We start from the raw sequence: 27,771 nt of genomic DNA on the forward strand, positions 1-27,771 counted from the left end.
GTTCTATCACAGCGTCCATTAGCAGTGGGTCTATCCAATTATTTACCTTGGTGCACTGTTGTATCATGAACATCACTTTAGTAAAGTCTGCTTTTTAGTATTTATATTTTACAAATAATCAGTGATTTACCTGTTCTATGGATTTACAAATCCTGGGGATTCTTTGTACGACAGTTTGGATGTCCGTAGCAAGTAAAATATGTAAGTGTCATGCCATAATAACTTATTATGGGTGGGAATTTGCTAGTTTGAATCAAATGTACTGATTGAGTGATGAAAATCTGTCTGACTCATCGATTGTATTAGAAGAGAAATATATCAAATAATATGTGTAGGCTTCAATTCAATTATTAGTTTCAATGATTTCAGCATCCATACTTTGTTTCCATTGGGACCATCATTGATATTATTTGCATAATTTCATAAGTTGTAAAGTTCATAATTTTTAAATGTATCGGACGCAATAGTTTTTGTCTGATAAAACCCTGAAAGACAAAAAGATTTGTGTGGATTAGTTTAGTCTGAACAAGAAGAGTGATTACTAAGTGTAATTTTCCCAATATGTCAGTACTGAACATGCTGAACAATTACAACAAATTTATTTGATACAAATTTCAAATTCTAATGATTATGTTAAATATTAGACATGATATATTCAGTTTAGAAGGGTGTAACTGAACATTTCAGATGAGGAAATGGCCTTATTAGATTTTCAGAATCATCGTTAACATATTCATCACACTATTTTCTATTAGCACCAGTGCTTAAGTGCCTCTCCTTGAGCCTTGGGATTTGTTAATCAGATTTTGAGAACTGAAGGCCCAATTAAGCAGTCATTCTGTAAGATTTATGGCCTTGAACAGGATTTCAGTCATCCTCCATGGCCCCCACAGCATGACTGTTTTACGTGACCCTTAATTATGCACAGGTGAAAGGTTGTATATGCAGAGTTCGAAATAAGATAAATTGTCTGGCTGCCATCAGGACCCAGAGACTTAGAAGCTGCAGGCCCTGATTCAACTCTTCAGGCCTTCATTAAAAGAAACTGCAGCCTACTGTGACAAATAAATAAACACGTAATTTACTGCAGGCCATAAGGACCCATACAACTTTACTATAGCCTGACACGATATTCACCTGCCACGGGCCTACGGGCAGGCGCCTATTTCAAACACTGCGTATATGTACTGTTACTGATTGGCCAATCATATATCAATATTATGTGTGCATGATGGTTCTGTATTTATGACTGGATTGTAAATAGTTAGAGAAGCATGGTCCAAGTTTTTTATATTGCATCGTGAGATAATATTATAATTTTCTCCATGCACTAAGCATCCTAAATACTATAAATCGTGAAATTAATGCATCTCCAAAAGAATGCGACCACTGGCCCCTAGCCAAAAATGTGACTCAGTATGAATGCGACATCCCCCTCCTCTCAAGCAAATGTCTTATTATTGATATAAATGTGCTGTTTATTAATGCGAACAAAGACCAAAAGCATTTTTCGCATTTAATTCATGCTCACGTTAATTTCAAGATTTACAGTACTTTAAAGTATGTTGTGTTCACTGATAAGCAAGGATGAGGTCACATTAAGTGCATATGTATTTCATAAGATTTTAACAATGTTATATTTTGTTTTCTTTGTTCACATTGAAAGTGTCATGTGTTACTATGGAGATTTCCTCATGCAGACTGGTTGCTGAATGTCCTTGTGCACAACACCTTTATCATGTTTATCATGCATTCTCTTTGCTATCTATTCTGGATCTAGTATTATTAGCTTAAACCAATGTTGGGTGTGATGTTTTTTTTAAAGCTTTTTAAAGCTTGATATTTGAAGTAAATTCTGTGAATGAACGTTAAATTTTGTAATCAATTAGAGCTAAATAAATAGGTGAGTAAGTGAGTGAGTACAGTTTTATGCTGCTTTTAGCAATATTCCAGCAATCTCACATTGTGGGGACACCAGAAATGGGCTTCACACATTGTACCCATGTGAGGAATCAAATCTGGGTCTACGGTATGATGAGTGAACGCTTTAACCACTGGGCTATCTGACCGCCAAATAAACATGTAAATTTGTAACGGGTCACATTGTAGAATATTATATTTTGGAATCAAGTAGTAAACGAAAACAGTTTCATCACAGGTTTGATCAATGTGTATTCTGTTCCCCCTGACCATGCAGACTGCTGTAAAGAATAATAGTTGTTTTTGTCTATGGTTGAATGCATTATTTATTAAACAATGGCAGATGTTTTTACTGTTTATATTAATGGATACAGAATTGAGGATTTACGCTGGGTTTCCATCAATTTATTATGATGGTATTTTGCTAATATAAACTCTGTGGAAATCTGTAAGGAACTAAAGCATACGTAAACATCACATTGTTTTCTGACATGGAAAACATAACTTATATGAAGGAGAACAAATATATTCATGGGAAAGCGCAGACATCAATCTTTCTGGTGGTTTTGTTGTAGCAAGGTTTCAAACAAACATGTTTCAAAATGTCTGACTTGGTGGAGGCTGTCCTCACTGACAAGCTGGACAGTGGTTTTACAAGTATGAGGTCATAGCTTACATCAGCATTATAAACAGCCCTGCAATCCCAAATTTGTTTCCAAAGGCTGTCCCAGATGAAGCCTGGGGTGAATTCCCTGACCAGTCTAGCAAGACCAGGACTGGAGCAGAGCCGGCCCCTGTTGGTACAGTGTAGATATAATTGCTCTGTGAGTGAAGAGGTTAGCAGACCAGAGACTGGAAACGGTCATGTTACGGTTTGTAACATTTCCCCTTGACAAAACAGTTCCCTTGGTGTAGATAATAGTGGCACTGTTGTGTGTGGTGCTATCTGGAGATTGTGTTGCTGGATGGAAGGCAGATAGTGGGGTTAGATGGAGGGAGGGGTTAGATGAGGGGTTACATGTAGGAGGTGACACGTTGTAGGTGCTGACAGATGAGATTAGTCATTTGGGTGCAGTATGTACATCTGTGTTTTCCTTGTCAATAGCGATGCATGTCAGGACAAGCTTACCTGTCAAGTATAGGATAGTTTGTCAGTGTTATGAAAAGTTAACAATGTAATTGGGATTGACATGGATGCAGGGCTTGCCTTTGTAATGGTTTGTTTGTTGTTTCACACCACACAAAGCAATATTCCAGCTATATGATTGGGCCTGTAAAAAATCAGGTGTGGTCCAGACAATCCAGTGATTGATATTATGAGCAAATCCGCACCTAGGGGTACAGTGACATGCAATCACCAGCAGACCACTAAGTCTGACCAACTGATCCATTATGTTGCCTGTTACAACCAGCATAGGCTGCTAAGGACCTGCTATTCTAGACCTGGAAGCCCTACGGGGACCTTTGTAATGAAATGGGAGAAATAGTAAGAACCAGGATTGTTGTTTGGAGTACTGTAATGTCATTGTTTCTACCTACCTACCATAATCAATCATCTAATAAGTGATGATATGATCAATACTTGGCAGCTCGCCCTGTATTAGTGAAAGTGGTTCAAAATGGGAATGTTTGATTTTAAAATGATATTCAACAATATGTTTAATCTATCTATAATCACAATAAAAATTATCCATAAAAGATGGTAGTTTATTCTTTTATGTGCAAACAGTCAGGCTTTTTGGCTTCGAGGAGTTGGTTTTTAATAGAGAATTATTTTTTTGTATGGAAACAGGTGCAATGACAAGTAAATTGTGGAAAGTATCAAAATATTAGTAATCTAATATTATTGAAGTTTATTTTTAGACTAATAACAAGCTTATCATAGAGTCACCATTAGTTAAGGTTTTGAAAAAAATGATATTTTGTCACTTAAATATAAAGGATCTTTCATGGCAAAGATGAGGTAGATAAAAATTCACACTTTGTTCTGGAATTAACCTTTCATTTTAAGTGGTTGGCATTCTGATAACTATGAGGTAAGGCCTTTTACTTTTGGCCATTACAATCTGAAGCCCTGTTATTTGTTGCTGGTAGATGTCAGGAGATCAGACCGCCAGAGGTCATTGTGACCTCAATAATTTTTTATCAATATGACCTTAGGTAACCATGACAATAAATATCCTGACCTTTATAAATTTTGCACTGCAAACTAATAAAGGACTTGGGTTTGAGTCTCAATGGATCCAGTTGTATAGTCAGGTATGGGCATCTCAGTGAAAAGTGATTGAGATTCCTGTATTCTGCAATACATTGGGGTTGGAATGGCATATTGATGCACCAGTTAATCCAACACTATATGTAATATTGATACAGGGGTGGAGAGGTGGCTTAGTGGTTAAGGCCTTTGCTCTTGATGCTGAGGCCCAGGTTTGATTCCTCACATGGCTATAATGTGTGAAGCCATATTTCTGGTGTTCCCCATCGTGATAATTCTGAAATATTGCTAAGTGGTGTAAAACCATGCTCACTTACATATTGATACTGACACTTTCATATTGATACTGACACTTTCATATTTATACGCTCAGTTTGTTTCTAAATGATAAAGATGCATGTGATCAGTGATTACTACTTACAAAGTACAGCACATACTCCTATTGTGGTATTTATCATGTAATTAGACATGCCATATATATCAGTTTAACTAGATATTTCAACAAGACATGTATATCAAACGTTGATTCAAACTGTGTCTGCCTAGAACCCTGCTGCAGGTGTCCCTTTAAGAACATAATAATTCATGTAGTTATCTACTATACACAGTATGTGTGAATATGGACTATCAGCTGGCCTGACAGGCCATTGACATACATAAACAGCAGGAGGCTGCTATTTCTGCTGGCCATGGGCCAACAGGCCAGCAGTTCAGTTCACCCCTGATTCCTGTGTAGGACATTGTCATTAATATTTAAATCTGAAATTTTGTCCACAATTGATCAAGTCATTCCCCATGGTTTCTTATCTGACTCTGAAACTGAACTGTAGCTATGTCAAAGTTGATAAAGACGATGTGTTGATAACATGATGTAAGCCCTTTCTGGCCATTTTAAAACAGGTTTGCCATTCTAAAAACAACAAATTTACTATGTCAGTGTTTACATTGTACATGAACATGATGAAAGTGATTTTTGTATGGGATATTATCTTATGGCATTCCTCTGTACTGTATGAGCAATATGAAGTAGGGTTTAGATGGAGCTGACCCGAGGTCACAATGAGGTCAGCAATGCCCATTAACACTCAATTTGGAGCTTCAAGTTATCTCCATGTGAGCTGGTTTCCTGGTAGGAAAAATCGCTTTGAAAAGAGCAGTGTGCATGTTTTATGACCTGTTCTTTCAGTCTCCAGCTGAGAGAAATAGTTGATAACTCATTGCCCTGATGACTGGGTCACGAGAAATGTACAACACAATGAACAAGGCCATGTGGATTTCACTCACTCCAGACTACACAGTTTATCTGAAATAATTTGGATGAGCATGTTGTGCAGTTGTAAACAGCAAATGTAACCCAGATACAATCTTGTGCTTGTGTTCTGTTTATGGGTTTATTTTCATCATGAAATTTTTTTTATAGTCAGTTGCAGTCTAATTCGAGGAAACTGACATATGGATCTGTGAATATATAGTCATTGTTATACAAATTATGGACAAATAAATATTTTGGTTTAATCATTGTTATGATGATAAATAAGGGGGTTATTTATATCATCATCTTCAAGGATTATCAAAACTGATAAGTGATTTCATACATTTGCAACTCTGTTGTTTTGTCAAAATAAATGTTTCAATTAGTTTCTTCTTGTACACTATTATCATGATCATAGAAAGTAAATAACATGAGATATGAATCCCATAAATGATTCACAGAAATTCTTTTATCAGACAAACTTTGAACGACACTTTTTGATAATGATAATCAAGGAAAAAGGATTAATCTTTATTTATTCATGTTTTCATCCATCAACTTCTTACATTCATGTCACATTATCACCATGACAACAGAAAATAACCAAATTATGAAAATAATATGTTTTTCTATTCATGGGGTATCTAGATTTGCAAAATCATTTATTTTCCAATTCCAAAGAAGGACACTGATCAAACTGATTTACATTGAGAGAGGTTAACAGCACCCACAGCTGCATGCTCCGCAATGCTCCACATTGCTCCACATTGCTCCATGTTCTATGATACAAATCTGGAGGAATGCTCAATGACACAGTAACTCTGTTCAGCGTTGATGGTACTATGACCAGCCCTACAGATAGATCAATAGTGAGATTATTACCTACCCAACATACCAATTCGTAGAGGAGATACTAACAGCAAGTATTTATATTGGAATGAATGCAGTTCACAGTGGTTTTCCATCGTGCATAGGAATAACCCATTAAGCAGGCATATGTTGCAAGATGCATGTGTGGTAGTGATGGTGAAATTGGTAACATTATGGTTTTTCAGTACCAGGCTATTTGTGATGGCTTGAGTATGGCTGGAGACACATTGGGGCATTGTTTTGATCAATTACTCCCTAAACATAGTCCACCTACTTGCCATTTTGCAGCATTCTTGCCTAGGTTTGATGGTATTGTAACTCAAGTAGTACCATTTCCACCACTGTGAGAACACCACTACCTGCTTAGTGTGAGAATCTTGGGTGTGGTCCTCTTTAGCGGAAAATTGACATTTTTGCCAGATAATTAGTTTTGGCTACAGCCAGTTTCCTGCAGTGATAAGGTTAGTTTCTACTGGCCACTTAGCCACATAGTTTTCAGTCTGTGCCACAGTAGTCTGCAGCCTCAAACACATGTTTTGGTATGTTTTCAGTATATTTAGTCTTAGTATATTGACTAATATGATTTAGTTGTAAAAGCCCAGAAGAAAAAAGTTTACTAGGACAAGTTACTAAAGCTGCAGTACTGATGTTTGTTTGGGCATTCAAAACACCCAAGGTTTGAAATTTGAACCAATTTTGTTTCTCATTTGTGCACTATCAATATTTGTCACAAGGAACATCTATTGTGCATCATCAGCTGCAAGCAGAACCACACTTGTCAGTTCCTGTCTTCTGTAGTTCCCGTGTCATGTCTGTGACAGTACAGTCATGCCAGCATCATGCTGGTGTCATGGCTAGTATGCTTGAAACTGAACTTGATGATTAATGATTAATTTGATTGTATTTTTTATTAATGTCTCAGAGTTTTTAGTTTGAATTGAGCTGGATTCAAGATATATATTAATTTGGAAATATAGAAAGATTGTTTTGTGCAAATGAGGTTCTGCAAAGATTCTTCTTATTGATGACAGGGTTTGTTTGACCAGCAGTAAGCCTCACTCTAAGGCTCTACTTTTTCAGTTGTTAGAGGGATGACAAGGCTCAATATAATTATAGCTCAGTATTGTTGACTGGAGACTGAGGTTGTTTCAGCTGAATGGATAGAGACATATCTAACCCAGATTTAAAGCAGTTTAGGTTTCAGTACAATAACAACATTTATCATCTTGCAATGACCTGATGATGCAGTTATATTGATGCACATGTTATGCAACATTCATATTTGTCATTGAATTCAAGCTGTAAAATATATCTGTGCCAGGAAGGTCAGATAATGTCAGCTAAGTAAACCTATGAAGTCTTGGAAAGTGTAAGCTTGTGTTGTAGTGTATAATTGGGTATTTGCATCTTGGTGTATTTTAGGTGAACTGATAGAGGTTTGTAATTATACTGCATTACTTCTGATGGGCTTCAAGTATTCAAGATTTAATTTGATAGCTGGCACCATGTTATGTTAACCTATGATTAAATAAACTCTTCTGGCTGCAATAAGTACATACCTTTTTATGTGGATATGATTGGCTGATTCTAAAAGAAGTTGGTCTTAATGCACTTTGGGTTCACTCACTATGCCCATCATATGAATAATAATTGTGGAAATTCAAAATTATTTGTAAAGATGAAAAATACTTAATATTTTTGGGAAATTAAAAAATAGAAATTACTTGAACCATTTCTATTATTTGTCTAGGTCTCTTCCTCTCTATTGGTTAGTGTGTATGCAGAAACCATCATGAAGAAAATTGGACTATGCAACATTTCAATTCCAGTTTGAAGGATTGTCAATCAATGCACATGGAAGCTGCCTGCAAATCTGTGTTGGTGCCAAAAAAGGAAATAATCGACCAAGTCATAAAAATCCAGCAGAGGTATTTTCACAGAAAATAACATCTTCAAACTTCCGAATGATTGGTGGAGACTCGGATGCGTTCAGTCAGAAATAAATATATTTTGGTGTTTTTAGCGCTTTTTCCAAAACATTTTGAGTGATTCACTGGAGTTATTGATTGACCCAGTTACGTTTGTCTGGGTGTAATCACATGTGACTCCTGCCCATCTTTTATAGGTGATGCTAGCTGGGTTAGTTTGCTTTAGTTTCAGATACGTTTCATATTCCTGTATAAGCCATCAGAAGCTAGATCTCTTGATGATCAACATTGCCGCTGTGTACAAATACAGAAATATTTGGATTCCTGGATTTATCCGAGCCTAGGTTTTTGTTACTAATGTTGAAGTTTGCCTTCATTTATTGGTATCAGTCTTCACGCCCAGGTGCTTTGGTATCAAATGCAATGTTTTTCGTAAATGATGAATTTAATTTCTGAAAGTGATCTCAGTCTGCTCTCAAATCTATTTTAGAATCGTCAATTGATTGCATCAATCAGTCACAGAGAATTGTTGTAGTGGATTTGGACCTCGGCTTTCTGTTTTATCCATAATTGTCCCAAGTGATACTGGATTGGGGAAACTTGTAAAGGACATTGCTATTATTTCTGTCTGTCTAGACGAGAGATACATTGAAAGGAATACTTCTTTATGATGCTATTGGAGATGGTGTACACTTGATGTGTGTCTAGTGCTGCAAGGAATATGCTGTCATTGTTGACAACAAACACATTGTTTTTAGTGTGATCATTGGCTGGCTTTGGAATCTTTAACATCACACCTCTAGGAAGTCTCGCATTAGTTGAAATTCTTAAATGTTTTAATGTTAACATGGGCATAACTTCATTTGTGATGTTTTGTTTGTTTTCAAATAGGATTTTTTACAGTTATTAAAAAAACCTATTAAATGAATAATTTGTTATACGTTTACTATCTGAATGAGATATTAACACTAGTCTACTACTGAATGCTAAGCTTGTGGCGAGTAAAATATTCAAGAGGCTAGAAGAATGCTGAAAGTAATCGCCTCACACAGTAACCTTGACTTTACCTTCTCAGTGACTGCCAAACAGTAAGTGATTAGTCAACTTCCAGCACTGACCATTCAGCTTACATCATTACAAGTTGTACTGAAACATTCGTGCAGAGTCAGATTTGTGGAGTTGCGTAGAGCGATGCTCATGATGTCAATCACTGGATTGTCTGCTCCAGACTCGATTATTTACAGAATGGCATCATTTAGCTGGAATATTGCTGAGTGCGGTGTTAAACTACACACAAAGAAACAAAGAAACAAAAAAATTCAGTTGTCTCCCCAGTCGTAAACCAATGATTTGCTTACATCAAAACAGGTGACATGATATTTGTCTCTATAGTCTACGTTAGATGGGGGAGTCAATATTATAAAGGGAGTTTAAGCACCCCTGTGGAGAATCCATGGCAGAACATATTCCCAGTCCCCTAAGCTTGTTACTGCAGATCTAAATGAGGAGTGGGTGGTCACAATGTATGACTGTTCATGTCACTAGGTTTACACAAGCTTGAAAAGACTGAGTTCGGCAGTATCTTGAAATTCCCTGAAAAGTCGTGAAAAGGCATTAATTGACCCTCATTGTTACCACTACTGTTAAATATATTTATTCCTTGATAATTAGTGTTGAAATGTTGTGTGTGGACCTAGGACCTTTATGTATTTGCATGGTTTGGATGAACAGGGAACCATTCTGACATGAAAGTCATCTCTGGTCGAACATGTTGGAAGAAAACTTTGAGTCTTGAAAATTGTGATCATTGGCTTGAAAAGGCCCTTGAAAGACTGTGATGGCTCAAGGATGAACCATGTGTAATCAACCACTCAGATTCAATTATGTATAGAGTGTAGGGCTGGGACGAGTCCAAATTTACTACCCAGGTACCTGCCCCCCTATTACCCGCCCCTACCTGCTGTAGGTCATAACTTTGGCACAAAATGTTCAGTTGGGAATTGTTTTACCGGCGCCCTGGCAAAAAGTGTGTAAATATAGTATAAAACGATCTGATTGTTTATACACTGAAGTTGACTGAAGCTTTGTCTTTACTCAAACAGAGAAAAGTCAGAAGAAATGTGCCCATAGTCAGAAAGAAATGCGAACATTGTATTGTTATTGTCATTTAACCATATATCACGTGACTAACCACGGGTTCGGGTAGTCCTGTGGGTACCCGGGTCCTACTCAGGACCCACCCACCTACCCAAGTTAACCATCCCAGCCCTAATACAGTGCAGTGATACAGCTGGAATAAAAGACTCATTACTTATGTTGGTCTTTGCTGAATTTTCCACAAGTGTATTTTTTACCTTTGTAATAGAACTGATTTCTCCTGAGGATGTGTTCAGCTACTTAACATTTCTTATTTTCCATTTGGGAGAAATGTAAGACATTCCATTTTCATAAGCAAGTAATTCACAGAAGTAACTGTTTTAAATGAATGTAATATTTGAAAACATCACTTTCATAAACATGATTGATTATCGGCTAAATAGTGTTTGTTTGTTTTATATCTGTTACATGGAGGTAAGCACTTCCTCCTAATTACTTGTTCACAAGCAAGGAGAATAACTGAAACAGTTATGTTGTATTCAATATTTGTATTGACTCACAAACCTACTTGGTGCAGAGCTTTCCTTGGAGGGATTGCAGTACTTGTCTGATGTACGGTACTTGTACAACACTCAGGTGTACACTTTGCATTTGGCTTGTGTAAATATATATGTTTGTTTTATTGATTCTATATATTTATTTAGCCCTTCCTTAAATTTACATAGAAGAGAACTTAAAAAAATAATAATTCATATTCATTTATTAAAAAAATTAATTACAAAATATATGTTTCCGCATTTTCATTTAATGTGTAATTCTAATATACACCGACTGATATGACCACAAAATGTGACTGTGACATGCATGTCACATTACTTCAAGGAGTGTGTTCACACCATCAACCCCTAGTTTGTCTGTTTGAGCCTTGTGACAGCGTGGAGCAGCGTCCTTAGACCCCATCATGTAACTATCTGCACACCGGAATACATATTTCAGCGTTGAAGCCATGTTTGCTAACAGTTGTGACACCATAGAGTCTTCCATTTTCTGTGTCAACATTGGGTGTGTTTACTTATGGGTCCTACACTTGTGCAGTGCATTTGTAAGGTCCTAGTTTGCAGGGTAGGAGAGCCAGTCATATAGTTGTGACAGTATCACACACGGGGGAGCCACAGCTTCACTGTAGATCAATGAGGCGTTCAGGAGATCTATGAGACAGCTTGACACAAAGAAGCATATTCTAACACTAACAGTGTTGTCAAGATTCTGCCCAAACTTGTTTGGTGTTTGTGTGTTATTTAGGACCTTGTATGGCCACGGTTCACAGATCAAGGCTGTAGTACAATGTGTGTAAAACAGGAAGGAAATCACCATGTATAAATATGCAAGAAAAATTGGGAAATAACTCAATAAGTTCCATGTACTTCCCGGTGTCACTGTGGGTACGGCCACACTAACAGATGGGATTCGTCAAAATTAAATCAAACAAATTTGAGGTTTTTGTTTTTCATGTCATTATGTTGTTTTAGTCCGTATCTAGATTTTTAGAGTTTAATTATGGTAATCATAAATTTGATCTTATTAGCTTTTGCCAGCAATAGACCCTTGAATGACTAGACATAAAGATTAAAGAGGTGCTTGTCATGAGTGTGGACTGAGTTGGTTTGCGTGGTCAGGCTCTGTCAGAATTGTAATTTAAATGAGTTAGAGGATGAATTCAAAATTATAATGAAATGCCCATGTTTTAATGATTTGAGAAACCTTTTTGTACCAAAGAAATATTTAAGCAAATTCACATCCAAATGTTTTGTTTATTTAATGAATGATTATGATCCAACTATAGTAGAAAACTTGTTAAAATTTTGTAAGGCTTCACTTGTAAGGAGAGCATGTTATCATTAATATTAATTACTGAACACTGTTATCATTGAATTATTCAGTTATGGCCTGATGAGACTCGTACGAGTTGAAAGCGCTAGCCTATTAAAACTGTGTTCAATCTTACTCCACTTATTTAATTATTACCACCCACCCACCCACCCACCCACACACACACACACACACACACACACACCATAAACCGCCATATCCCTTGATATATATTTTGTATTTTTGTATACTTTGTATATGGGTCTGAGGCCTCAAGTACAAATAAAGATTGATTGAACTTTCCTGATTGACTGGCTTCTCTTGTCCAGACTTGATTATTTACAGTCTGCTGTGATATGCTGATTACAGCATGAGACAACAAATTATGAATACCAAATTCTTGTTAATCATGTTAATATCAGGAATATGAGGCTAAGGATGCCTTGACATTAACTCCAAACACTGCTTGTGAAACTAAAACAGTTATGACATGAAGTAAAATGCATGCATGATGAGTCTTTGATATTTCCAGTTATATAAGCAACATCTTGCAGGTATTAGGCTATTACGTTTCAAAGTCGATACAGGAACAAGCCATAGATCAAATTCACAAACAATGGTAAATCGTGCCACCTCTTCTCCTTGAACGAGCCGAGCTCCCCTTTACATATGTATTTGTGTGAATGAACAAGTTCATCTGGAGACATATCTAGACAGCAGTCTGTGACTTTAGCCACTTGTCCAAAACCCCAGCCTAGTCAAATTCAGTGTGGCCTAGTAAACTTAGCGTAATCATAGTCCATATCAAAACTCAAAATATACAAGAAATGATACTAAGAGCCAAGACAGGACAAGTAGACTCACGGGTGTTTGGCACAGACTGAGACAGACCTGATTCTTTATTTACACATTGATGGGATTCACATGGGGGTAATAGCTGACAATTAAGGAATTTGACATGTGATTCAGATTGTCTCATGAATATTCTGTGCATTGTTCAATCATTCCACAGTTTGACCTGGGATGTTTTTGACATGGTGAAGGTTCATGTCCTTTTAGATTATGTCTGCACTGAGATATCTGACACACTGAACCTATTTAAGTTTTGCTGTTGGAAAAGTAGGACACACTGTGACCCAGTTGCATGCAGCAGCGTAGAGTGATCACTCTGAAAATAACATATAAGCAATACTCGAAATACATCTTGTGGATGTGATTCTGGTTTCTTTACTCTAATATATATTTAAAGAGCCACATATTTTCTATCATTGTTGTTTTTGCAAATTCTGTGTCAGAGATATTTCATCTACATTTATCATGTTCATGACTGCATGTTTAAATTCACACTAAACACACAAGCCCAAATTTACTGAAATTGCGCCAATGGGTGTTGCAGAAGCAACTGGCCTGAGTGTATATTGTGAGGGTAACACTGGTTACAAGAGGTTGTTATAATTAAAGCAGGGGTATAGTGCTGAGAAACAAAGGGTCATAATCACTGTATCCTGGCCTGGCTAAGGGATGCAATTCTTCATAGCACTTTGAACCAGTGGGTCATCCATGTCCCCTTTTAGTATTGAAAACTTTCCTGACAATGTCATGCTGCCAGATTAGAGTGACTAACTCCTGCAAATCACCTTGAATCTCACCTGTCATTTACAACTAGGTGCATTGTCACAAAACTTGAGTTCAGAGTGTCTCACACACCTGGTTGCATCGCGGACAAACTGTTGTTTACTCAGACATGTGGAACATGTCGTTATGCTGTCTGCATGTTGTCCAGCACAGTGTTGTAGATGATATACTATAAGCTGCTGTATAGCAGATGAGGGTCAGGAGAAGATTGTGGGGACTGCCTCTCATGTTCACTCTCCTGTTTATTTTGCATCTGATGGGCAAACAATGCACATAAGATTCATTTTAAGGATGCTGAAATAGGAAAATATTTGCAAATTCTCTGCCACTCTGAAAAGGAAAAAAACAACATTAAGCATGTTTAGAATTCCAGTTCGAGTGCTCTAATGTTGAACAAAGGTTTAGATTGGCCGCCTTGACATTGCCTGTGTATCTTAGCAATTCGGTGCATAACGATTTAGGTGATGTTATTATATCCCTTTAAAAACAAATTTTACTTTGTTAATCTATTACACTGAGTGCAGTGATTGTGGCCCAAGCGATTTTTGTTGCTGCAGTTTCGAGTCCAAACTGTATAAGCTGTGTAATTCAAGAAGAATAAATTTGCTTTGCTTTTACACCTGTGTAGTGTTCTATATGTAATGTGAATGAATCAGGATTTTGTGAATCAGGGTTAATTTGTTCATGTCGCTTGGCATCTCGGGACCGCATTCACCTATTTAAACGAATTAAACGGATTCAGGCAAACCTGGTTGGGTTGTGAAAAAAGGGAGTTTGTTCTTTGTTGAAAAACATCCCTAAAAGCACACAGCGCAATAGTCCGAACATCAGGCTTCGGGACAATGGCCTGACCCTGACAGTGGTAGGTCTGTAGGTAGATCTGAGGACGGTTGGCAACAAGGTAGGTGAGAGTAATAGGTGGGGTGGAAGGTCTTGCAGGGGTGTTCTGGAGGTCAGCTTGATAGAGGAGGAAGGTTTGAAGAAACGTGAGACAGATAGTCAATATGTTTGTCTTTACTTGTTAGTTTTTTTGATTAAAGGGAACTGTCACTGATCAAGCTGGACCAAAGTATTGATGTATTGGTCCTGACCTGTATTTCACTTCAGTGTTAATTGATTTTCAGTTTTAGGTGTGGTGTTAAGTCCTTGTTTGTCACAGGATTCATTCATCCAAATGCATGTACCTAGAAAAATCTCAACATATGAGTGAGGGAGAAGGTGGGGGTGCAGTAGTGCAGCGTTAGAAATTGGCGCTAGTCCTATAGTCCTTGCCAAAGTGCCCAATGGTAAAGGTATCATAAGGACTAGTAGAAATTTGTCCTTTTTAAGGGTTTTGCTATATGTTATCATTATAAGGACTAGTGGATGAAAACTGTTAGTTTCTAACCCTGTAGCGGGGTAGGTGTCTGCTTTGGGTGGGTTTTTTTTGTTTTGTTTGTTGTTTAACGCCGTACTCAGCAATATTCCAGCTATATGACGGCGGTCTGTAAATAATCGAGCCTGGACCAGACAATCCAGTGATTGATAACATGAGCATCGATCCACGCAATTGGGATCGATGACATGCATCAACCAAGTCAGCGAGCCTGACCACCCGATCCCGTTAGTCGCCTTTTACGACAAGCATAGTCACCTTTTACGGCAAGCATGGGTTGCTGAAGACCTATTCTACCCCGGATCTTCACGGGCCCTTTGGGTGGGTGCATGGGTGGGTTAACACAGCAATCAGCAATACTCCAGCTTTATTATAAAAGCCACATCGGGTTAGTAATCAAGTCTATTTCAAGTAGATCAATGGTTAATAAGATGATTATTCTGACTATCACATGAACTATTTTTACTAATTCAAGGATTTTTAACCTCTAAAAAAAAAGAAGAAATACCATAGGAAAGGCCATTTGAACCAGCAATCCACTACCACCATTCTACCATGTAATCATGGTTCTGAGTACCCCGTTTACATAACCAAACTAATTGCAGTGTCTGCACAGTGGATACAATTAGAGCCGGTTATCAATGCTTCAAGTTGACCTACTTTCTGCCCAACAATGATTGGATGTCCTTAAATATAGTCTGGAAGCATGTGGGTGGAGATCAGTTTAATTATTTTCATTGCCTAATTGAAATTGGATCCCTACCTTTCTATGTGCTAGAGCCACTGCAGTATGTGAAGTACAACCAGTAGCAACATGTCTGACTAATCCCCAGCACTAACATCAGTCCAGGGTGATACTGCCAGACACTATCAAATGTACTGTGCATTGCTCTATTTGCTGGTAGCACACTGTCAGGCCCAGTCAGGGGCCATCATTTCACTGATGAGGTCAGATACAGGAGCTGGAATGGGGAGACAGAGGGTTTTGTGTTGAGGAGAGGGTTGTGTGTTGATTCTGAGGGTTGTGTGTTGATGCGGAGGGTTGTGTGTTGATGCGGAGGGTTGTGTGTTGATGCGGAGGGTTGTGTGTTGAGGAGAGGGTTGTGTGTTGATTTGGAGGGTTGTGTGTTGAGGAGAGGGTTGTGTGTTGATTCTGAGGGTTGTGTGTTGATTCTGAGGGTTGTGTGTTGATTCTGAGGGTTGTGTGTTGTTTCTGAGGGTTGTGTGTTGATGCGGAGGGTTGTGTGTTGATGTGGAGGGTTGTGTGTTGATGTGGAGGGTTGTGTGTTGATTCTGAGGGTTGTGTGTTGATGCGGAGGGTTGTGTGTTGATGTGGAGGGTTGTGTGTTGATGCTGAGGGTTGTGTGTTGATGCTGAGGGTTGTGTGTTGATGCTGAGGGTTGTGTGTTGATGTGGAGGGTTGTGTGTTGATGCTGAGGGTTGTGTGTTGATGCTGAGGGTTGTGTGTTGATGCTGATTGTTGTGTGTTGATGCTGAGGGTTGTGTGTTGATGCGGAGGGTTGTGTGTTGATGTGGAGGGTTGTGTGTTGATGTGGAGGTTTTGTGTTGATGCTGAGGGTTGTGTTAATGCTGAGGGTTGTGTTAATGCGGAGGGTTGTGTGTTGATGTGGAGGGTTGTGTGTTGATGCTGAGGGTTGTGTGTTGATGCTGAGGGTTGTGTTAATGCTGAGGGTTGTGTTAATGCGGAGGGTTGTGTGTTGATGCTGATTGTTGTGTATTGATGCTGAGGGTTGTGTGTTGATGCTGAGGGTTGTGTGTTGATGTGGAGGGTTGTGTGTTGATGTGGAGGTTTTGTGTTGATGCTGAGGGTTGTGTTAATGCGGAGGGTTTTGTGTTGATGTGGAGGGTTGTGTGTTGATGCTGAGGGTTGTGTGTTGATGTGGAGGTTTTGTGTTGATGCTGAGGGTTTTGTGTTGATGTGGAGGGTTGTGTGTTGATGCTGAGGGTTGTGTGTTGATGTGGAGGTTTTGTGTTGATGCTGAGGGTTGTGTGTTGATGCGGAGGGTTGTGTGTTGATGCGGAGGGTTGTGTGTTGATGCAGAGAGGTGTGTTAATGCGGACGGTTGTGTGTTGATGTGGAGGGTTGTGTGTTGATGATTGTTCTGTGTTGATGCGGAGGGTTGTGTATTGATGCGGAGGGTTGTGTGTTGATGCGGAAGGTTGTGTGTTGATGTGGAGGGTTGTGTGTTGATGCTGAGGGTTGTGTGTTGATGTGGAGGGTTGTGTGTTGATGCTGAGGGTTGTGTTAATGCTGAGGGTTGTGTGTTGATGCGGAGGGTTGTGTTGATGCGGAGGGTTGTGTGTTGATGCAGAGAGGTGTGTTAATGCGGAGGGTTGTGTGTTGATGTGGAGGGTTGTGTGTTGATGATTGTTCTGTGTTGATGCGGAGGGTTGTGTATTGATGCGGAGGGTTGTGTGTTGATGTGGAGGGTTGTTTGTTGATGCGGAGTGTTGTGTGTTGATGTTTGTTGTGTGTTGATATTGAGGGTTGTGTGTTGATGTGGAGGGTTGTGTGTTGATGTGGAGGGATGTTTGTTGATGTGGAGGGTTGTTTGTTGATTCTGAGGGTTGTGTGTTAATGCCAGTTGTTGTGTGTTGATGTGGAGGGTTGTGTGTTGATGCAGAGAGGTGTGTTAATGCGGAGGGTTGTGTGTTGATGTGGAGGGTTGTGTGTTGATGATTGTTCTGTGTTGATGCGGAGGGTTGTGTATTGATGTGGAGGGTTGTGTGTTGATGTGGAGGGTTGTTTGTTGATGTGGAGTGTTGTGTGTTGATATGGAGGGTTGTGTGTTGATGTGGAGGGTTGTGTGTTGATGTGGAGGGATGTTTGTTGATGTGGAGGGTTGTGTGTTGATTCTGAGGGTTGTGTGTTGATGCTGAGGATTGTGTGTTGATGTGGAGGGTTGTGTCTTGATGTGGAGGGTTGTGTGTTAATTCTGAGGGTTGTGTGTTGATGCTTAGGGTTGTGTGTTTATGTGGAGGGTTGTTTGTTGATGTGGAGTGTTGTGTGTTGATGATTGTTGTGTGTTGATGTGGAGGGTTGTGTTTTGATGTGGAGGGTTGTTTGTTGATGTGGAGGGTTGTGTGTTGATTCTGAGGGTTTTGTGTTGATTCTGAGGGTTGTGTGTTAATGCCAGTTGGCCAGTTGTTGTGTGTTGATGCTGAGGGTTGTGTGTTGATGCCGATTGTTGTGGTCTTATTTTTCCTAAATTCTGAGGTATAATTTCAACATTGCTTCAAGTGCAATAACACTCGTAGTAAAACTAACCATTTGAACCTCTTCCTCTTTGTTCAGTATTCAGGTCCTGTTGTCAGTGAATTGCAAATTACCTCTAGACAGTCATGACATTAGTTGCAACTATGTTAACATGAGGACATTTTTAATTTGGAATTTTCACTGACATATGCTGCAGACTTAGGACCGAATGTTTGACCTCTCAGCATTTAGATAAATTCCCAGGGATGTTCCTTTGTGGGCTACCGCTTTTACCATTAGGTAGATAGCACTCTTGTTGCAGATCATTTTTATGGACTAGTGGAAATAATTTTTTAAAAACTTCTCACCCTGTAGTGCATGTAGTGTAAGGTGAATGGGATGGATGGAAAGGGAATTGGTAATTGGTCAGACATTTTTGTGATTCTGTTGCCTGGGCAAGTATCTTGGCTTGGTGTAGGTGGAGATCGGCTAGGATATAGGTAATGAGTCAGCGATGATGGCCTGAACTGTAGACAGTCAGCTGGAGTGAGGCTGCAGGGATGCAGTGGAGGGAGAAGATAGTGAAAGGGAAAGTTGTTAGTAAGCTTTTTTTTAATTGTCTGATCGCTCTTACTGTCCATTCACTTGGATTCTGGTTTGAAATTTTGATTTATACCTGTAATATAAAGTGTTTTCATAAATATCAAGGTATAAAAAATATCCACCTGAGTCTGTTATTATTATCAACATACGAACAAAACTAAAAAGTAATCTGTGTTAGCAGTAATTCCTCTAACGTTTTACATGTCATTTGAGAACTCCAAACACCACATACATTTCTTTCAGAACTCTTTTTTAACTTTTTTCCAAACAATGATACTTGTAAGCATGTACTTTAGGTCACTTTATGAAATGGGTTTGTAAAATATAATAAAATATTTGGTTACCACTAACCTTAAGGTTTTAATATAAATTATTCATAAACCAAACAATTAACATGATTAAATCAAAAAGTTCAACTCAATTTCAGTGACAGTGACAGTGATATAGAATTCCTGAATGGAAGGAAATCCTGTTTAAAGGTGATGAGTTTTTATCCTGATTAAATTGTGAAGACCTGTTGATACACAGCTGAAATGAGCAAAACAAACACTTAGGGATGATAGCCATGATAACATGACTACACTGTGACTTGATGAGCTCAATAATAGTGTCCCGTTGAAATGGAGATTCACAGATCAGTGTACATTTTAGTGCCATGTATATTCAAGTAACTATTGTGTACATGTAAAGGCTTCAACAGAAGTGAGGTGAGCAGGCAGAGACATTGAGCCAGGCATCTGCAGCCACTGTGGAGAGGAAGGAAGGTACAACTAATGTGTTGTGCCCACCAGTGATCATGGAGGATATTTGTATGCGGAGAGATTTATTGTCTACATTGTACATGTTCCAGTTGTCAGATACAAGGATATATTGAACCTGGCTTAACAGGGGGACTCAGACATCTGAGGCGCCATATTTCAATGTGTGTGCCAAAAACCTATGATTGTTGGTTTGAATCCCAGTTCACCCTGCCTATGTTTCTAGGTTTGACAATGTCCATGCTAGTGGGCTTCATGAAAGTTGAAAACATCTAAGACCTGCTTCACATCAGGCTGCCTCCAACATCAACATAACTCGCTGTGATAGAATAAAAATCCTGTACAAAGCAGCAATAGACCCAACTCACTCACTTCTATCACAATGTATTAACAGTGATACACCTATCAGCATAATCAGGCAGTGCCAGACATTTTGATTTAATGACGGGGGGGGATATAGCCATCAGTATGTCCGTCTGTCTGTCCGTCTGTAATCATTGTTTGTCCGGAGCATATTTCCTAAACCATACAACCTAGCTTCACAAAACTTGGTACACTTACCAATCAGGCTCAGTAGTAGTGCCTTTTGCTATTTAGATATTTTTAGAATTTTTTATTTTTGTCGTTTCCATGGAAATATGATGAACTTAGGAAATTTGAGGGTAGTGCTCTTGTCCGGAACATATTTCCTAAACCATACAACCTAACTTCACAAAACTTGGTACACTTACCAATCAGGCTCAGTAGAAGTGCCTTTTGCTATTTAGAGATTTTTAGAATTTTATATTTTTGTCGTTTCCATGGAAATATGATGAACTTAGGAAATTTGAGGGTAGTGCTCTTGTCCGGACCATATCTCCCGAACCATACAACTTAGCTTCTCAAAAGTTTTTACACCTATCAAGCAGGTTATTCAGTGGTGCCTTTTCTATTAAAAGATTTTTTCTTTTTTTTTCTTTTTTCAATTTAAATTGAAAATTGATGAACTTAGGGTAATGTACTCGCCTGGAGCATATCTTCTAAACCATGTGACAGAGATTCACCAAACTTTTTGCACATATCAATCATGTTCATTAGTAGTGCAGTTTGTTATTTATAGTTTTTAATCTTTTTAATTTGTAGCCCCTGACATATGATTCTAAGGTGTACGATTTACCGATATCATATACTATATATGATGTGAGCTACATAACCTAGTACATTCTCTTTATGCCTTTGTGTCATGAGGCTACTACAGAGCTATTCATATGCGAATCTGCGAAGTTATTGTTATTACAATTTCATGAGATCATCAGAAAGTGAGCTACATGAACCGATATTTGATAACCTTCATTATATTTCTGGTTTTGGCATCAAGGAAAAAGATTTGTTTGCCAATCTAAATACATTTGAAGGTACACACAGTTTACCGACATGCCACGTCGGGGGGGGGGGGGATATGTCATCTTCGGATGACTCTTGTTAGTATTGTACTAGACTAGTGGCTGAAATCTCCGACAGCACCTGTACCTCCGCTCTCCCTCCTGTTACCCATCCCTTTCGGTCCACACATTGTGCTGGACATGGAACCTAACTAGATCAGTTTTCGATTCATTCCCTATGGCTCCTGTGTGAAGTGGAACTAATCGAGTCTGAATGTTAATGATATTACAATATGCTGCAGGTTGACATCCTTATACCAGACGAAGCCACCGGCAATGTATATTGCTAGGTCTCAAGTGTTGGGTTGTATTTATTTGTGTTACCTACTTGAATAGTAATTCATTTCGACTATCAAGCACCAGTGAGTCAAATGTATGCTTCTTCTGCCTACCTTCCTTCATGAGAAAGTTTTGGAAAATCTCAATCAGTCATCAAATTCTTGTCAACAGTTTCTTAATCATGTTAATGATATTAAGTGCAAGATATTGGTAAAAGCAAATTCTTAAAATAAAAATTAGCTTTTCTGAGTTAATACTTTAATTTCAAGTTTGAACAACAAACAAGACTTACCTGATCCTGCTGGTATGAATTTTTGACAAATTGTCTTTTGTTGTTATTCAAAAATCCATGTATTTGAACACCCACTTTCATTATAAGTGTTGAGTGATCCAGTATGAAATGACATATTTAGATTTTATTACCAAAGTGCCAGAATAGTACATTAAATGCATTCTAACCCCCAACACAAAATTGCCACAACCTGTATGTCAGTGTCACTCTGCTGGAACTTAACACTCTCAATGGAACTTAACAAGAAACCAGTAAAAGCTGTTGTGCAGGACTATTTCTGTGGGCCAGTTCACTTTTGAATTACTTTTGTACAAAATCAACAGTTTTACTTATATGTGTAAGAGAAATTGTTGTCCATAGTAATGATGACAAAGATGATTAACAGTTTTGAAGTGAAGTTGTACCCAGTAGGATGAGATGGTTATGTGACTGTTTACCTTTGGGCACCTCACAGGCAGCTTGGGTTCCATACTGCCCAGGGAGCTCATAATGAAAATCTAGTGCACATTCAGATCCTTTGACCGGGATAATAATGTTGCCATTTGATTTGGCACATAATAATAATAATAATAATAATAATAATACAACAACAGTTATTTTAAAATCAGGGCTGGGTGTCCATTAATAGCATGTTTACCATGTTTACTATGTGAATTATTGCCTGTATAATTTTACACCTCAGTTATGCACAAAGTTAATGCACTTACACAATGTATACTGATAGTAGATGTTAATATGAAAATGTTGTATTCAAACAAATACAATTTTATCAGAGGATGTGTTTAAATTCACTAAACTTTTGTTTGTATTAGTGCATATGTGTGTGTTCAACTGTTCAACTGTGTATCCTTCAAATTAGGTACTGGTTCACACCTATGTCTCTCTGTTTCTGATAAATTAAGAATGTTTCATGTTATAATATATCCAGCACATGAGGCAATATTGATGATAGTTGTCCTGCTGGTACTTAGTGATAGGCTATTTCAGTTACACAGATTTTAAATGTATGACTTCTCAGGTCAGTCTGCACATGCATACACATTACCAAAAGGTCTTGTGTTGGTAGATACTTCAGTAATGTGATTAAATATGTTATTGATCGATTAATCGATTAGCTCTGATTAATTGTATTCATATCATGATCAGTGATAACCAGAAGAACTTCACCCATTGCTCTTAACATGCTTAACACCTGAGTTGTAATTCAACTTCTGGGACTTGAAAGGGTTCTTTTCGTGATGTCTTCCAGTTGATTCTATGATGAGACTTGTGATATTTGAGAAGTAGGTGTTATTGATTGCCGCCATTGCTTTGTCCTGCATCATATCAAAGATATCTAATCAAAAATTATTCATTAGAAATTTCACAGTAGACATTCATACAAGACTGATGGTTTCCGTATGTGGTTGAGGTGGGCAGGAAGTTTAGTTTTGCCCTCTGATGTTGACACAATGTCAATACAGAAATTTGTACCCTTTGTCTGAAATGTTAAGTGAAAATATTGCATTCATGTTAGATATATTTGGAGTTAATCTTTGAAAATGTGTAGAAACTAGCACAAGTCCTGTAGTCTGAATCATTATGCCTTGTGTTGAAAGAAACATAACAGTTTATTACATTATTGCGTGCAGTTTAGTTGTGTAAGATCAGAGAAAAATAGCATTAGGACATTTCTATGACTTTGTCAACTTCAGATAGAACATTCTTCTATTTCAGTACCAAATTTGAAAAGAAATCTGTAGAACATTCCCCCCCAAACGTCAGTCAATGAACTGAGCTAAACGTGTTAAGGGGGCATGGGTGGCTCAGTGGGTTTAGAAGGGGACTGTGCTCCACAGTTTGTTGATCATCTAAGTCTTGGTCCCAACATTGGAATTATTGCTGCCATGTATGAAATGAGACATTGTCTTTGTGTAATTAGGGTTCTAATTAACAGCCAGACTGATTGACACATAGATTGTCAGTTAGAAGACAAACAAGTGGGTGGTCACTGGTTTGATTTGAATGCAACTTGCTATGACTAACAAATGGCTTGAGACTTATGCCCTTTTTAGGTGCTCACTATAGTAGTATCGTGAAGGGTATTTGTGGTTCTATGCATCCCATGGCTTGTATAAAATGACTGTTTCAAAAAAACACATAAACCCAGAGTGATAATGCTATGATGAATTTATCTTACTGACATGCTACAATCTGCTATTGCAAAAGAATTAAAACAAATTGAAAATTGATAGAAACCAGCTGTTCGATTGAGCTGAGGTTAATTTGTGCTGTGTCACGGGACTTTTATGGACTCGTATGCAATGTGCATCTTTTTACTTCATAGCAGGATATAAGTTATAAGGGATTTATGTATGGAAATCCATGTGCAGCCTTTTTCTATGTGGCGGGGTAAAAGGATTTGTGCTACTGCTCAGAAACTGATTTCCCTCCAAGGTGTAATACATAATATTTTATGAAGATCACCTGAAACAGTCAGATCCCAACATTGTGACATGGAGGTGAGATAATACCCATTGTTGGCCAAACATAGCTCTTAATATCATTTTCAGTACAATTTAGTGTGCTTATATAGATTTTTATTAATTGAGGTTTTAAAATGAGAACTCGCCCATAAGACACTTGATGATATGAACATATATCCACACAGCAAAAGAATCTGAATACATGTACAGCAAAAGCATGTGGAGACATGAGGGAGAATGTGTCCCCAGCATGCCATTGTCTAGTCTAAGAGACAAACTAAATTGGGAACCCGTGGCAATGGGTCCCGTGCAACTTGAGCTGGTCGTAAGAAGTGAGTAAATGGATTGGTTGGTCCGGCTCAGTGACTAGGTTGATTGTGTCAATGATCGTGTCAATGTGCCAAAATATGGCGTATATTGTAGCTCAATCACTTGATTGTTTGGTTTGTCATATAGCTGGAATATTGCAGAGTGCGCCGTTTAACAACAAACGCATACACCGCAAAACCAACAGTGAAAAAACAAAACAAAACACGACACAGAAATGTTGTTAGGAAAATACATGATGCTGATATGAAATGTGCAGTTGTTTACAGGCCAATATCCAACTACTGTCATGTCCTGTTTCAGGTGACATCACACGGAAAGGTTATGAGAAGAAGAAGACTCGTCTCCTCACACCATATATGAAACAGCAGCCTCCAGGTAGGTTTCGTTGCACGCTGTTGCTGCCGCCGCCACTGCTAATCCCAGTACTGCCGCAGTTCACTTCCCTTTCTTGTTATTTAATATTTCCTGTAATTTCTGTACTAATAACAATTTCCATTTTTTTTAATTTTTGGTTTACTTTTAGCAGGGAAAATAATGCTTCATTGCTTCCTGCGTGACTTCAGAACTGATACTAGCTAATCAGTCACCACAAATCATTGGAAGAAACTGTCAGTTTTATAGAAGAATGAAACTATCCTATCACATGTTGGACAATATCACACTTTCTGCATATACAGTAATTATTTGGTTATTTTTTATGCAGATTTTGTGTAATTGCTCTTGATGTATTTCAACTGTTTTCTTAATTGACATCTGTGACTAAATCGTGTTGTAATAACTGTTTGAAGCATTAGATTATAGCAATATTGTACTCCTACAGTTTTCAGAAGGAAAATTTATGAAATAATCCCTTGGATGAAACAAATTTCTGAGTTAATAGAAGAGGATGATTCTTTGATGACAAATTTGAATAGTGTGAATAGTGCTAAGTCCAGTGTAAATGCATGTTGTGTACAGTTCCTGTAAACATCTGCCTTGCATGCACGGGGCATGCCGACACTCTAGCTGGTACATAGCTGTGGCTCCACCCCATCCTTTCAGTGTCATCTCATCATCAGTGCCAGGATTACTGGATTCTTACAGTAGTGTCAAGTGTACAGGGAGGAGATATTGGTCTTTCTCTTTTCAGATAAAGAAAGATGGAGAATATTTATACAGAGATGTCACAACATGGTTTTTACCGATATTTTTTTACAATTATGTACAGTTTGTTTAAGAAAAAATAGCATTTTAAGTTTGAATTTATAGTAAATATTTTCTATTGGTTTCGTAGGAAAGTTTGTGATTTTTTAAATAGGATTTCAAATGTGGATTCTATCTCTCGTCATTACCATTCAAAGGAAAAAGATAACCAAATTCTTACTTATTGGAAGATATATGTTTTTAAAGAATGTATTTCTTTGTTCAGTTATTTAACTACCTTTGAGGACTTTCTTATGGCACTGTACCTCCTGATACTCCGTACGTCTGTAATAACATCCCTGCATACTGTATCTGCAGAGACAGGCCTAGGTTTGAGGTACGTCAAGAGTTAGATGCCAGTTGATTATCAAGCTGAATAAAGAGAGTTTCTTTTCAGTTTTGTCACAGATTGATTTAACTGAAAACTTTTCCTGAATTTTTGTAGGCCAGGGGCCTAGCGCTCCAAGCCCCTCAACAGCAGCACAACGTAAAGCTCAACGTCGCTTAACTCGAGAAGATAATCGATATCATTCCGGTAAGCAGGGAGGCACCTGTTGTTACTAGTATCAATGCTAGCGTACTAGTATGAATACTGATGTAATGTATAGCTAGTGTGAAAACTTTAATGTCATTGGTTGAAGGGAAATTGGTATTTTCTCAGTTTCTGAATTTGTTCAAATAAATAGGCAACTATATGTTTTAGTCATTTCTAAGGTCATGACAGACATTCTAACACTTTTAGATTTGGACAGAATACGTTTCATGTTCTCTTCATTGAACGGCATTGATTTTTCAATTATCTAACAACTAATTGCTATGTGGCAAATTACTAGAACTTTGAAGTATGTTTCAGTTTACTTTGAGTATTAACACATTGGGCCAAATACTAAACATTTATGTGTAAATAGCAATTCTTGGTATATGTTTATTTCAAACAAAAACTATTGTCCTCATTTATTGTTGTTTACGTTTGTCCTGTCAACTTTTGTTTATGGAAGAATGGCTTAAATAAGACACAAATTAAATCTCAAAGTTGAGAGCATTTGTCAAAATATGAAATTCAATTTGATATTGAAGATACTGATACATATTTGCAACTTTAAATAAAACTTAACAACAAGACAGTATTAAGGTATTTAAGAGCCTCCATCTTGCTTGTGTGTGTGTGGCTTTAGAGACAGACACTGAGATTGGTAGTTGATATTTAGTGAGATGCCATGGAAACTATGTGTGTGGGTGTTGACTGTTGAAATGTTGGTATTTCTTGTTGAAATTAACACTTTGTTCTCATTTGGTTTTCATTGATTGCAACAAAAATGTGTGAAACATTCTGGTCATTACTGGCTGAATAAAAACTGAAATGTTCACTTTGGGGGATATTAGAACTTTAAACCAAATACTGAATTTTGAATTTAAATTTCAGATTTTCTGGAAATGATTTTTGATTTGATGTGATTGATAACTTGATAATTATTACATAGCCTGTTTTAAAATTTTTGGTGATGAAGTGTTCATGTTGTTTTGTATTGTACTAATATCATCCATCTTTGTGACAATAACTCTGAATTTTGTCAAATTTATGTATGGATATAAGTGATATAAAAAGTTGAGACATGTTTTTTTATTGAATATGAAACTTTTCTGTCCCTTTTTCTTCAATCAACTAACAAATAGATTGTATGAATGTTGGATGTTAGTAATTGACATGTGCAGGAAGGAAGAGATAAACATGTTGTTCAATGGGTACACATTTTACTTAGATTACATAGATCTACAAGATTAATTGACTTCTTACTTCATTTTGATCATCATTCTTGTGCATGCTACCTAAACAATGTCATCATCTTGTACATGTATGTGGTTGTGGGTGTTCAGCTGCCAATCTACATTCAGCTTTGGCCTTAATATATATACACATGTATTCTCCATGTTACTGCTCCCATTCTAGTCTGTAGGAAGGGAGATAACTCTTCACGAGTTAGGGTGAAATATTTATTATTTAGTCAGTTCATTGTTCACTGTTGACATGTTGGATGATTTTGTGGATTTCCTCCCACAATAAG

General features: G+C 37.7%; 1 protein-coding gene across 7 annotated transcripts in view; it reads left to right on the forward strand.

The window, feature by feature from the left end:
• LOC124132153 (disco-interacting protein 2-like) overlaps positions 1-27,771 on the forward strand; it is a 100,688-nt gene that overhangs the window by 15,892 nt on the left and 57,025 nt on the right. For 6 of the 7 annotated variants that reach the window (XM_046495877.2, XM_046495876.2, XM_046495881.2 and 3 more), the window contains exons 2-3: positions 24,827-24,901; positions 26,154-26,243. In XM_046495877.2, coding sequence (XP_046351833.1) covers positions 24,827-24,901; positions 26,154-26,243 — 165 coding nt within the window. The remainder of the gene's footprint in view (positions 1-24,826; positions 24,902-26,153; positions 26,244-27,771) is intronic. The other variant, XM_046495883.2, reaches the window with a different exon arrangement.

The sequence above is a fragment of the Haliotis rufescens genome, unplaced genomic scaffold (assembly GCF_023055435.1).
Source record: "Haliotis rufescens isolate VD_foot unplaced genomic scaffold, xgHalRufe1.0.p SCAF_4, whole genome shotgun sequence".
NCBI classification, from domain to species: Eukaryota; Metazoa; Mollusca; class Gastropoda; order Lepetellida; family Haliotidae; genus Haliotis; species Haliotis rufescens.